Below are 14,606 nucleotides of genomic sequence, written 5' to 3' on the forward strand. Positions count from 1 at the left end.
ACGGATTAAGTCGATTATATCGACTCCAGTGCGTAACTGGTACTTATATTTATCGACCCCGAAAGGATGAAAGGCAAAGTTGACCTCGGCAGAATTTGAACTCAGAACGTAACGGCAGATGAAATACCTATTTCTTTACTACCCACAAGGGGCTAAACACAGAGAGGACAAACAAGGACAGAGACAAACGGATTAAGTCGATTATATCGACTCCTGTGCGTAACTGGTACTTATATTTATCGACCCCGAAAGGATGAAAGGCAAAGTCGACCTCGGCAGAATTTGAACTCAGAACGTAACGGCAGACGAAATACCTATTTCTTTACTACCCACAAGGGGTTAAACACAGAGAGGACAAACAAGGACAGAGACAAACGGATTAAGTCGATTATATCGACTCCAGTGCGTAACTGGTACTTATATTTATCGACCCCGAAAGGATGAAAGGCAAAGTCGACCTCGGCGGAATTTGAACTCGGAACGTAACAGCAGACGAAATACCGCAAAGCATTTCGCCCGGTGTGCTAACGTTTCTGCCAGCTCTCCGCCTTATACTCTACTATGTCATTTACCTTAATACTGCACTGGTACTTTATTTTACAAACCCCAAAAGGATGAGAGGCAAAATTAACCTCAGCAGGGGATTGAACTCAAAATATGAGCTCATAAAAATACTGCAAAACATTTCTTCCGATGTTCTAATGATTCAGCCAGCTCCTCACCACCACCACCACCACCACCACCATCATGAAAGGTAAAGTTGATCTTGGCAAAGTTGGAACACTATTCAACACTAATGACAGCCAATTGACCACCTTCATAATACTAATAATGATGATGATGATGATAAAAATAATCCTTTCTAGAAGGCCTGAAATTTGGGGAGAGGGAGCTAGTCATCTGATACTCATTTCATCAACTATGAAATAGTGAAAGGTAAAGGTGATCTTGGTGGAATAATAATAATAATCGTCTGTACAATAGGCACAATTTTGTGGGAGAAGACTAGTCACTTACACTGACCCCAGTTCTCGTCTGATATTTATTTTAATGACCCCAAAAGGATGAAAAGCAAAGCCAGCCTCAGCAGCATTTGAACTTAGAATGTCAAGCCAAAAGAGATGTCACTAAGCATTTTGTCCACTGCAGTAACAATTCTGCCACCTTACCACATCATCATCATCGTCATAGTTTAACATCCGCTTCCCATGCTGGCATGGGTTGGACGGTTTGATTGAAGACTGGCGAGCTAGATGGTTGCACCAGGCTCCAATCTGATCTGGCAGAGTTTCTACAGCTGGATGCTCTTCCTAACGCCAACCACTCCGAGAGTGTAGTGGGTGCTTTTACGTGCCACTGGCATGAGGGCCAGTCAGGTGGTACTTGCAACAGTCACGCTCAAATGGTGTTTTTTACGTGTCACCTGCACAGGAGCCAGTCCAGTGGCACTGGCAACAACTTTGCTCAAATGTTGTTTTACACGTGACACCGGCATAAGTGCCAGTACGGTGACGCTGGTAACAATCACATTCAAATGGTGCTTTTTACATGCCACCGGCACAGAAGCCAGTCAGCGGCCCTGGCAATTATCACGCTCAGATGGTGCTCTTAGTGCTCCACTTGCACGGATACCAGTCATGCGGTGCTGTCATCAAATTTGATTTTGATTTCACTTGTCTCAACAGGTCTTCACAAGCAGAGTTTAGTGTCCAATGAAGGAAAGGTATGCATAAGTGGGCTGGATACACCATGGAATAGGCCATGGGTTATGATCTCACTTTGCTTGCCAGGTCTTCTCAAGCACAACATATTTCCAAAGGTCTCAGTCACTCGTCATTGCCTCGGTGAGGCCTAATGTTCAAAGGTCGTGCTTCACCACCTCATCCCAGGTCTTCTTGTGTCTACCTCTTCCACAGATTCCCACAACCGCTAGGGTGTGACAATAATAATAATAAGAGGAAGAAGAATTCTTTGGGGTTTGGATAATTCACCTTTGGAAACATGGGTGTTTCATTCAAAATTCTTAAACAACACTTATTCAGGGACCCTTTGAGCAGAATGGGCTACTCGACCTGATAAAGATTCTAACAGGGTCCCACCTGCAAGGTCATGCGCTGTTTATCTTGATATAAGATCACCATGTTGCGTACATATGGTTATAATGTATATGCTTGCTGTACCGTTATCAAACGAGTAGTCATGATGAGTATACTGAGCTTCGTATATTTTACTCCAGTGTCACTTTGATGTCAATAATGATAAAATAATAATAATAAATCTCAATAATAAAAGTAGTAGTGGTAGTAGTAGTAGTTTCTTTTGTTAATAATAAAGCTTCTTACTTACTTGCTGAAAACTTAGATCTTGAGAAATCAAAATTGAAAGGTACAAAATATGCGATGATAATAAGGAGGAGAATTACAACCACAACTGTCCGTTTCGATCTGAAAAAGACGAAAATATGGGAAAATTAAAAATTTTATTTCATCTTACTTTTCTTGAAAAAAAAAATGAAGTGTTTAAAGTTTAAATAATTCAAAACTGTTTGACACATAAAAAAGGAGGGAAACCAGAATCTGATTAATGTTAACCTACTTAACGCATGGAGCATTAAAAAGTTGACTATAGATATAAAAACCACAGCCGCATGATTGAAACGAGAGAGAGAGAGAGTGTGTGTGTGTGTGTATACACATAGTAAGTAAAACCAGACATAAATGACAAATATTATTTTCATTTGTCCACCAATTACAAAAGATAACTCCAAATTCTGAGTCATATGATGGTATGATAATATTTCTCTAAATAACTATGGCCTTCATTCCCCAATTCCATTTTATCTCGTCTTTTAAAACAAGCTAATAACCTGAAGGTTGCTAGACTAAGTTGAGTGAACAAGAAATTCTTTTGGATGCCTTTTTCAAAGATGAGATAAATTCCAGTACCAAAGGAAATTGGTGATGTTCTGCATTTATAACAATTAGTGAGAAGAGTTTGATAAGTTCAACAGCAATTAACTTTAACCCTTTCATAACCATATTTATTTTGAGGTGCTCTGTGTTTCTTTCAATTAATTTTAAATATAATACAGAATTTTGTAAAATAACTTTGTTATCATTAAGCTAATTTTAGGGACATAAATTGTGACTAAGGTTTGGTAGAAGATTTTAATTCAAAACTCATGAAAACAAGACATTTGTACCACAGAATCAGAAGCAGTTTCAACCAGGTTGGTATTGAAAGGGTTAATGAACTTAGCTATGAGCTCTCTGTTCTGAAAAAAGATTTTATAAACCTTCTACAAACCTTTAGAGCTTGTCGCTAACTCTTGGTCTCCATAGCATGAAGCAGATGAGAGACAAGCATCTCATGGATAGCAAAATTTTCCAAGAAGCTTGGTCCCTAATCCTAAAAGCTAGGAGAACAAATTTAGAGTAAAATGTCCTTTCCAGAAATACAACAAAATGGTTAGTGTATTTAGACTAACTTATGAGCTGGAGGTAATTCTACTGTTTAATACACACAGATCTTCATTAATATATAGACTAATTAATAAAGAAAAAAGGTTGATGACTACCATTATATACAAGTCTTTATTACAGCCTTATTATATTACACAGAAATAATCAGCAATTAACTTGTTAAAAAGAATGATTTCAAAAATTTAAGGAGATGCCTTTTGAAGACATTGGTTAACTTGTAGTACAAGTAATTAGGAAGGAAATTAGCTTAGATGAAATGTAGTTCAGGTTTCACCAGGACGAGATGTTACCAATACCCTTTTTCTTGTAAGCCAACTGCAGAAAAAATTCTTAGCAAACAGACACACACACACAAATTTTGTAAAAGGTAACTAAAAGGGTTGACATCTGGAAAGACATCTAACCTTAGAACAATGCCTCAAAAAACCCTATCCAACACATGCTAGCATGGAAGAGTAAACATAAAATATCAATGATGTCACTCAAGTTAAGTGGGATCTTTGTGGTTTTCATGGATATGCATCAGCATATCAAAACATTAAACCAGTTACAGTAAACAGTGAAAATTATGAAAACATTCATGAGCAAATTAAATACTTAAAAGCTACAAACAAACCAACGGGAGTTGCTAGAAATGACAGTCAAAACATTGTTTAACACAGACATTTATTAGTTTAAAAAATTCAAGAACGAAAGTTTGCAATACACTCTAGGATCTTGTAAAATAAATTATCTTTCTCAAATCTCCTTCTCCACATAGGAAAGGTTTAAAGCTGTGGCCATCATTCTAGAATAGAATTCCTTCTGTTATGAAAATAAACAATTATAGAACACATTGTGGTTACACACCTTGTGCGCATGCACAGCATCTTTGATTACTATGGAAACAGAGTTCCTTGCAATCAGCTATGCAACATGTGGTGCTTGTTCACTTTGGTTACTATGGAAACAGAGTTCTTAGCCATGGTAATGTGTAAAATACTCGCTTCTGATTGACTAAAATACGTCCCTAAATTTTGAAAATTTTAAAGGCTAATAACTTTTTAATTATGGATTTATAGGGAAAATGAATTTCATATTCATAATTAGTATACAAAACTTAATCCATATACCAAATTTGAAAACAACTGAAACAAAATTGTAAACAGTGAAGAAAACCTCAAAAATCTGTTAAGTGTTCTACTTTCATTAAAATTAGCGTACATGAAATGCAGTTCAGGTTTTACCAGGATGGGGTGTCACCAATGCTCTCTTTATTGCGAGACAATTACAGAAAAAAGTCTTAGCAAATAGCAGGTCACTATACTTAGTATTCAATGACTTGGAAAAAGCTTTTGAAAGGAAACACACTCTGCAGGATTGACGGTTGCTGAGAAAATTAGACACATAAAATAAGTGTGGGAACCTTGCAAGCCAAGTACAAAAATGTTGTTAGCAAGGTGGTGCTCAGAAAGTAGTTTACTTTGAAATGTACGCTATGCAAGTCAAGAGTCCACTAGGACTTTGTTCTTAGTCTCCTTCTTATTTATCATAGTTCTCTGAGTAATAACAGAGAAGTTTAAGAATGGCTAACCTGGGATAACCATTCTTAAAACACTATGTAGCAATGACTAGTTATTATACAGACATGCACTGAAACTGCGACATCTCCAGTGCTTCATAGATGATGGTGAACAGGTGTGATCGCCGTTTGCAAGATGCACTTTTCCGCAGCTCGTCTCATTGCTGAAATGCAATCCTGGATCAAGCAGAGACCAAGGCTGGGCAAATGGCACCACAAGTGCCGCCATGTGCTCAAGCAGCTCTGTCATTCGGGTTTAAACTTGTGCAATTTCAGTTCCACCAAGGCATTCTATAGAGGATTAGTGGAGGGCAAGTGCAACAAAGTTCTTGGGGAGACTGAGCATCAACAGGGAATATTTGACTCGCCTTTTTCAGGACCACTTTCAGGTCAGGACCTATGGAAAATTTCCAGAGATCACTGGCCTGGCAGTGCTATTGGGGAATATTGCCCATTCAAGATAAAGTCTACAGAAATGGATTAAGAAATACCAACCTATATACAGAAAGAGAGAGAGAGAGAGAGAGATGTTTTAGCCATTCACAAACATACAAAACTTATTAACTTCACTTAAACCGATTACTATTTGGTGTCAAGATATTCACCATGCTAAATGCAATTTGTTCACTGACAGTTCTACAACAGGTCTAAGATGAGGCTATTGGCCAGTACATACAAGTCTCAAGGTTTTAAATATTATTTTAAATACATATATTTAACCCTTTATTCTGTCAAAATCATGCATTATCTTGTAACTTTGAGATTTTGATGAGATAACTGTTACTTTTTAAAATGATATTGTAGGATTGTTGTGCAAGACCAAATCTAACCAGCTTGAGCATAAAACAGGTAGAATATTTTGGCCAGATGTGACTGATTTAAGTGCTAAAAGGTTAAAACCCTGAAACCTGTATGCAGTGACAAGGAGTCTCACCTGAGACTAGTTGCAGTAGAACTATACCAGTGAACAGGTGGCAGTTGGTGTGACAAAAATTTTGATACCAAATAATAAATGTTTAAGTGAAGTTAAATTTTTTTGCATCTTCAGTGCTGTAATTGTCATAGCTTGAAAACATGGCCTTAGATCAAATCACTTGCCAGAGATATACATCGCCAAAAACAATGAAGTGATTTATCCAAAATCACAATAGCAGCCCTAATATCGCATCCACATAGGCTATATTAACCTACAACATACAGGTAATTAAGCAAGTGCTCAGCAGTAGCCCACAGAACCACAACACCAGATATACAAGCATGTATAAGCTTTGTCACCAAACTTATGACTATAATTCTAGCCATAAGCATGCCATATTTGAGCATATTTATCTCGAAATTTCATCTGTAAATTGATTTCCAAGTTTGGGAAAAATGATAATGACCTTCAAGAAGTTAATAAGGGCTTAGATTAATTTTCTGACATCAAATATGATATAAATCTTTCCCTGAACAGGACACCAGTATGTTACAGCTAGCATTCACACAAGATCCAATACCTGTTTCCACCAGTTAGGTGAACAGAAGTGCATGGAATTAAGTGTAATGCTCAAATACCTAACAGAATGTCCACAGTGGATTTGAACTCCAAAACTAAGAGGTGGTAATAGCCTAATACCATGAATGCTCATTTTTTCCAGTTTGATTCTAGATTTTCTATATTTAAAGATGAAGGCACACTAACATTGGTGACGTTAGCTGCTGTGTTTTCAGATTCAAACAAGCATGTTTGGACACATATAACAAACTGTATCTATTATCTTAAACAGGTCAACACATCAGAAAATATATTATTTCATTACAGATAAATCATTGAATAATTTTCTCAATACATAGATTTTTCTTTCTCTAAAGAGAAACAGATCTTGTTGACTTTAATGCATCACTAGGAATCCAATTTCATCAAACCTTGTGGGATTAAGGGCAATGTTTACCTCAGTAATGTCAAATCAAAAAACAGATATTATAGACTAGACTATTACAAATACCAACCACAGAGCCAAATCAATAAATTTCTCATCATCCTTGGACTGAAAATATCAATACACCTCTCGTTAAATATTGATTATTATGTCCCTACTAACATTACAAAACAGAAATGTTACTAATATATCACAACTGGTGCACAGTTTTCCATAGCCAGTTAAGATATCCTACCAGTTGGCGCATGTCTGCATAGCAGTTTAAATGTGAGATGGTCTGTTACCAGCCATACAATGCAGATTGAATCAAAACTGATCCGAATACTAGAGACTCTGATCTGAGCAGGAGTTCTGAAGTGGTTTCCTCTTAATGTATCCAAACCTATGGGACTAAGTACTGTTATATAATGTTGAAATACTGTTCACTCCTCATCCTAGGTGTTGGCATCCTATCAACTGTGTCAGTTACAATTCCATCTTCAAATCTTTTATTAATACTAACAGTAACACTAAATCGCTCTGAACTCAGAGCTAGCTCTCACCATAAAAACAGTATACTTGTACATGACTTGCACAGCTCTAATATTCCATTCATTCACACATAGTTGTCTTAGCAACTACCAAACTAAAAAACACAGTACCCTGTCAAAAATTTCTTGAGATCAATGAATGCTAGGTACAATGGCTTATGTTGAATAATGAGCTTCACATTAAGAAGAGGTTATTGGTGATAGCCTTCCTGGAACACTCATCAACTGCATCTCCTCTAAGCTGATGTTTTTTTTTTTTGTTTTGGTTTATCTAATTACTTGTACAATAATTAGTATTATAACTTGATTCATTAGTCTCATACCAGTCTAATTCCCTTTCTAAAGCATCTTGTCTGTAGCCTCGGGAAGTGAAGTGTTGTTAACATGCATAACTGCAGCTTTTATAGTAAGCAAATGTGATTTTAGAAATAAAGGCTACTCAAATGACACCCACCACATATAAAACAGCCAGGAGGCGCAATGGCCCAGGGGTTAGGGCAGCAGACACGCAGTCATAGGATCGCGGTTTCGATTCCCAGACCAGGCGTTGTGAGTGTTTATTGAGCGAAAACACCTAAAAGCTCCACGAGGCTCCGGCAGGGGATGGTGGTGATCCCTGCTGTAGTCTTTCACCACAACTTTCTCTCACTCTTACTTCCTGTTTCTGTTGTACCTGTATTTCAAGGGGCCGGCCTTGTCACTCTCTGTGTCATGCTGAATATCCCCGAGAACTACGTTAAGGGTGCACGTGTCTGTGGAGTGCTCAGCCACTTACACGTTAATTTCACGAGCAGGCTGTTCCGTTGATTCGGATCAACCGGAACCCTCATCGTCGTAACCAACGGAGTGCTTCCATCCATAAAACAGCCATTTACACACACTACTAATATGCCAAATCCTTAAGCCTTTTCCAAAAATAGAAATTCTTCAATTATAATATTCACAGAAATTCAAAGCCACTGAAATCAGTGGCATATTCAGGCAAAAGCTTATTCCAGACAATCTCAGGCAGATGGATTTTATTTCTTTCCATGAATAATTGTTTTTCAAATTGTATGCTAATTATTAAAATTCTTCTAAAATTTTTAAGTGTATTAGCACCTTCTCTAGGTCGTAACTTCAACTGCTTCTGCAAAGTACTTCCAAAAAAATAAATCATAAAAAAAGAATTAACACGCTCACCAATAAGCCATAAGAATGAAATTGCAATTATTAGTAAGAAAAAAAAAATAAAATTTTTCACTATCATACAAGTGATTTTGGATGTCCAGAAGGATTGTTTTGAAGCAAAACAGCTTTGTACAAGTGCAGTACAGCCAGCAACCACTCACAAATGAGGGCTGCTTGGTAACATGTAGCACACTTTCAATAATCATTTTAGATATCTATGTAATTGAAAGCAACCCACTAGAACATACATGATGTGATAGCTGACAATACAAATGTGTGTGTATACATATATATATATATATATATATATATATATTATATATATATATATATATATAATATATATATATATATATATATATATATATACACATACTTTTATTCTTATTCTTTTACTTGTTTCAGTCATGTGACTGTGGCCATGCTGGAGCACTGCCTTTAGTCGAACAAATCGACTCCAGGACTTATTCTTTGTAAGCCGAGTGCTTATTCTATCGGTCTGAACCACTAAGTAACAGGGACACAAACACACCAACATTAGTTATCAAGTGATGGTGGTGGGACAAACATATACACATATCATCATCGTTCAAAGTCCGCCTTCCATGTTTGCATGGGTGGGACAGTTTCACAAGAGCTGGCCAGGCAGAAGTCTGCACCAGACTTCTGTGACTGTTTTGGCAGTATTGCTACAGTTGGAGGCCCTTCCTAACACTAACCACTCAGCAGAGTGGACTTAGTGCTTTTTACACAGTACAAGCACAGGCGAAGTCAGTTTTAGCAAGGTTTTTATAGTTGTATGCCTTACAACCACCAACAGTGTGGACTGAATGCTTTTAAGTGGCACCTGCACTGACAAGGTCACCAAATACATACAAGACAAAAAAAATTTTTAAGAGGAGGTGATTTGTGTCGAATGATGAAAGGTAAAAGTAAGAGAGAGAGACAGAAACAGGTGTCTTGTAGAGGAAGAACAAGGTTACCCAGCCGGAGAGAGAGAGAGATTAGGAATAAAGACAGAAACAGGTACGCTACTACAAAGGAAATACAAGGTTACCCAACTTGAGGGAAGTGCAAGAGGAGGGAGAGAGAGTGGAAGACAGCATGATAGAGATGGTGGCAAAATGCAAAGCATACTCAGAATATAAACGGGATGGTTGAGTAAAGGAAAAGAAAGATATAGATGGTGGCAAGTACCAGGGCATACCCTTGATGTTCAAACACCATAATAGAAGTGGCAGGATATTGCAAAGGAAGTGTGATTCAAGTGTGCGGAGTGGCAAAAACCTGGGTATATTATAGAGGCGAGATGCACTCTGAGTGCTCAAATTGGTATGCCACTAAAATTCTGGTTTAAAATGCAGCTGAACATGTGATTTTGTGACTGCCTTTCTAAAGCAGCTAGAAGTGACTTCCCCTTGAGTCAGTAGGTATAGATTAAAGCAGAAATGAAAAGGCATCCAGTTCAACAAAACTTGACACGATCATTTAATATAGATATATAATAATAAAAATATATTGTTATAAATAGGAGGTATTCTAGAACAGCTGTTAGAGACTATGTATATACCTTTTTATTAATGTATAGCTAAATTAAATGTCCTTGTCAAGTCTTGCCAAACCATTTGTCTTTTCACACATGTATTTATGTATGTATGTAGAGCCAGATAGTGGAAATTAAGATAAACACCAGTATTTAGTTTCTACACTTCCCCATTACGATTATTTGGGATTCAGCATTGGATGTTCCAAGAGTATTTGAATGCCTAACTGCAATGGGTCACCAGGGAAACACTTTTTTGTATTCCATTAGCAATCAAATACCAGATACATGCTGAGTTCAAGCATGATCATTACCAGCATTGCCTTACTGGCACCTGTGCCGGTGGCATGTGTAAAATATTTAAGCGAGGTCGTTGCCAGTACCGCCTGATTGGCCCCCGTGTCGGTGGCACGTAAAAAGCAACCACTACACTCTCGGAGTGGCTGGCGTTAGGAAGGACATCCAGCTGTAGAAACTCTGCCAGATCAAGATTGAAGCCTGGTGCAGCCATCTTGTTCACCAGCCCTCAGTCAAATCGTCCAACCCATGCTAGCATGGAAAGCGGACGTTAAACGATGATGATAATGATGATGATGATGTACATAATGATACCTACAAACTCATGTTCAAGTATTATCATCGCCTGATCAAAAGTCCCACACATGCGAAGGCTACGACCAGCCATTTTTGTGATTGGTCTTACTTTTTTTTCAAGCAGTGCCTGTGCATGATGATTTTTTTTATAGTAGGGAGAGGATTTGCACAAATTCAATCTCACTCTCTGAACATGGACAACATAAAATCAGAAGCGCTCATGAGCAGTCAATGGTCATCCAATAATGTGTACATGTGTATGTATGCATGTATGTAGACACGGAGACGTGGAAATACCTGGATTTGTGTCCAGGCGTGAGTTGGCCCAGTGGGAGGCTCCTGTTGTTGTTACATCTCTCTAGGAGAGGATTTCTTTGAGGGGAGACATGGAGTGACCAGCAAGGTCACCAGATTTAAGCACTTGTGACTTTTCCTTTTGGGGATCATCATCATCATCATCATCGTTTAACGTCCGCTTTCCATGCTAGCATGGGTTGGATGGTTCAACTGGGGTCTGGGGAGCCCGAAGGCTGCACCAGGCCAGTCAGATCTGGCAGTGTTTCTACAGCTGGATGCCCTTCCTAACGTCAACCACTCCGAGAGTGTAGTGGGTGATTCTATGTGCCACCGACACAGGTGCCAGACGAGGCTGGCGAACGGCCATGCTTGGATACCTAAAGGAAAAAGCTTTCCAACATCAGCCTCGAACTCTTGAGGATTTGAAAGAAAGGATTCATGAGGAAATCAACACAATACCACCTGAGATGACACAGAGTCATGGAGAATTTCCAGGAACAGCTACATCAATGTATTGCCAACAATGGCCACCATTTGCCTAATATAGTTTTTAAAACCCAGTAAAATAAACTGTTTTTTATATATTTTTCAGAAACATATTTTTCCCCGGATGTTTATGTTTTCTTTTTATATTCATTCACAATGTAGATCTTTATCTCCACCCTGTGTATGTGTGTGTGTGTTTGTCCTACTATCACTGTTTGACAACTAGTGTTGGTGTGTTTACAGAACCATAACTTAGTTCAGCAAAAGAAACCAATAGAACAAGTACTAGGCTTGAGATATAAGTCCCAGGGTCAATTTGTTCAGCTAAACCCCTTCAGAACAAGTGCTCCAGCACGGTCGCAGTAAAATGACAAACAAGTAAAAGAATAAAAGAATATATATATAAATACACATACAGGCGCAGGAGTGGCTGTGTGGTAAGTAGCTTGCTTACCAACCACATGGTTCCGGGTTCAGTCCCACTGCGTGGCATCTTGGGCAAGTGTCTTCTACTATAGCCTCGGGCCGACAAAGCCTTGTGAGTGGATTTGGTAGACGGAAACTGAAAGAAGCCCGTCGTATATATATATATGTGTGTGTTTGTGTGTCTGTGTTTGTCCCCCTAGCATTGTTTGACAACTGATGCTGGTGTGTTTACGTTCCCGTCACTTAGCGGTTCGGCAAAAAGAGACCGATAGAATAAGTACTAGGCTTACAAAGAATAAGTCCTGGGGTCGATTTGCACGACTAAAAGGCGGTGCTCCAGCATGGCCGCAGTCAAATGACTGAAAAAAGTAAAAAGTAAGTAAAAAGTATATGTACGCACGCACACACACACACACACACACACGGATGGATGCCCCCCCCCCCACCTGTCATAAATTATTGCTGAACAATCTGCACAAATTATTTGTTTGTAGTGATCAAATATTCGTGCTGTACATTATTAGCCCATTCTCTCCATATGGCAGATGTCAAAGTGATTGCAGAGCAACATGAAATGAAATGTTTGATCAAGAACTCAATGCACCATCCAAAACCATGATCATGCAATCATGAGTACAACACTCTGTTCCAACAGAACATAAAATGTGTGTGTGTGTGTGTTTCAGGCGCAATGGCCCAGGGGTTAGGGCAGCGGACTCGCGGTCATAGGATCGCGGTTTCGATTCCCAGACCGGGCGTTGTAAGTGTTTATTGAGCGAAAACACCTAAAGCTCAACGAGGCTCCGGCAGGGGATGGTGGTGATCCCTGCTGTACTCTTTCACCACAACTTTCTCTCACTCTTACTTCCTGTTTCTGTTGTACCTGTATTTCAAAGGGCCGGCCTTGTCACTCTCTGTGTCACGCTGAATATCCCCGAGAACTACGTTAAGGGTACACGTGTCTGTGGAGTGCTCAGCCACTTACACGTTAATTTCACAAGCAGGCTGTTCCCTTGATTCGGATCAACCGGAACCCTCATCGTCATAACCGACAGAGTGCTTCCCGTGTGTGTGTGTGCGCATGCGCATGCAAGGGAGACGTACCTATATATCTGCTGCCCTTGACTTTGTTTCCTCATAACGTCAAGGTAAATGGATATGTTTTTATGAAAATTACAAAATATGCTTCAGATAGTGTAGATTCTGATTATGTAGGAATTTATGGTGAAAATTATTTTTCAGATGGTGAGGTGAGGAGTTTCGAAAAATTTACAATAGTCAGCTTTGAAATTTTCTACACACAACTTCCAGAATGTGGCCATTCCAATTATATCAAAATTTAATATTAAAAAAAACTTGGTGGGTTCATACACATACATACTGACACACATCATGTCTACAAAATGAAACTAGAAATTTCAAAAAAAATATTGTGATATGTATCAAAAAGTATATGTACAAGTCCATTTCCTTTTAATATTAAATTCTGGTATAATCATAATCTACACCAGTGGTTTTCAACCAGGGTTCTGCAAGAAGTTACAAAACTGCTAAAATCGGCAGTAATTTTTCATTCTCCTGTGCAGATATGTGTGCATAAGACTATTAAATTATTGCACAGGGGTTCCTCGAGCCAGTGGAATGTTTCCTTGGGGTTCCGCTCCAGCAAAAAGGTTGAAAAGCACTGATCTACACACTCTCTGACCCGTCACTAAGCCCCTGCAACCCCTGTGGTCGCAGGGGGCCTCTGCAGTCGAGGGGCCCCATGTTTAGATAAGTACATAGATGAGTCATCTATTTACTTTGGTTAAGATGTTGAGCAAGAATTAAACTATGTTAACTGAAAATTTCAAGAAATAAAATGGTAATACATTGTACCTGCAAAAGTTCTTGCAAAAATATTACATTGTACCATTAACGTGTACCAGACTTTGTGGATTGTCTATGAAATCTATTGAACATGAACTTAACAATCAGCTTGATTATTCTGAACTGAATGATGATTTCACTAAGTGAAAAGTGCACCGTATTTGTCTTTGAAAGTTGCCTGGATTATAAAAGTGTTCTTTATTCATATCTGGAAGTTTTACTTGTTGAAATTTGTAAGTGACCTAAATAAATTTAACATGTTGTACTTATAAAGATGTTCTTTAGGATAACGAGAAATATTGAACTTCAGAGGTGTGTGAAAAAGTGCCAATGCCTAGCAGTAGAGGGAACCCATGGAAGAGGTAGACCCAGGAAAACCTGGGACGAGGTGGTGAAGCACGACCTTCGAACTTTAGGCCTCACCGAGGCAATGACCAGCGACCGAGACCTTTGGAAATATGCTGTGCGTGAGAAGACCAGGAAGGACAAGTGAGTCCAGCCCACTTAAGCATGTCTTTCCTCCCTTGGACACACAAAGACCTATTGAAGCAAGCAAAGTCGAAATCGAACCTCATCTGATGACAGGCACCCATGCCAACCTCACTTCATTGTACACTAAACTCTGCTTTCGACCCTGTGTTTGAGGAGATCCATTGAGTCAAGTACACCGACATCAAAATCAATGGAAACTGCAGTTGTGATCCCTGAGCTGGTGGCACGTAAAAAGCA

At 38.8% G+C, this 14,606-nt stretch overlaps 1 protein-coding gene across 3 annotated transcripts in view; it reads right to left on the minus strand.

Annotated features, from left to right (window-relative positions):
- Positions 1 to 14,606, minus strand: part of LOC115211709 (uncharacterized protein KIAA2013 homolog) — a 103,025-nt gene that overhangs the window by 41,610 nt on the left and 46,809 nt on the right. For all 3 annotated transcript variants that reach the window (XM_029780362.2, XM_029780364.2, XM_036503072.1), the window contains exon 2: positions 2,347 to 2,444. In XM_029780362.2, the coding sequence (XP_029636222.1) occupies positions 2,347 to 2,444 (98 nt within the window). The remainder of the gene's footprint in view (positions 1 to 2,346; positions 2,445 to 14,606) is intronic.

This window comes from Octopus sinensis, linkage group LG5 (assembly GCF_006345805.1).
Source record: "Octopus sinensis linkage group LG5, ASM634580v1, whole genome shotgun sequence".
Classification (NCBI taxonomy): Eukaryota; Metazoa; Mollusca; class Cephalopoda; order Octopoda; family Octopodidae; genus Octopus; species Octopus sinensis.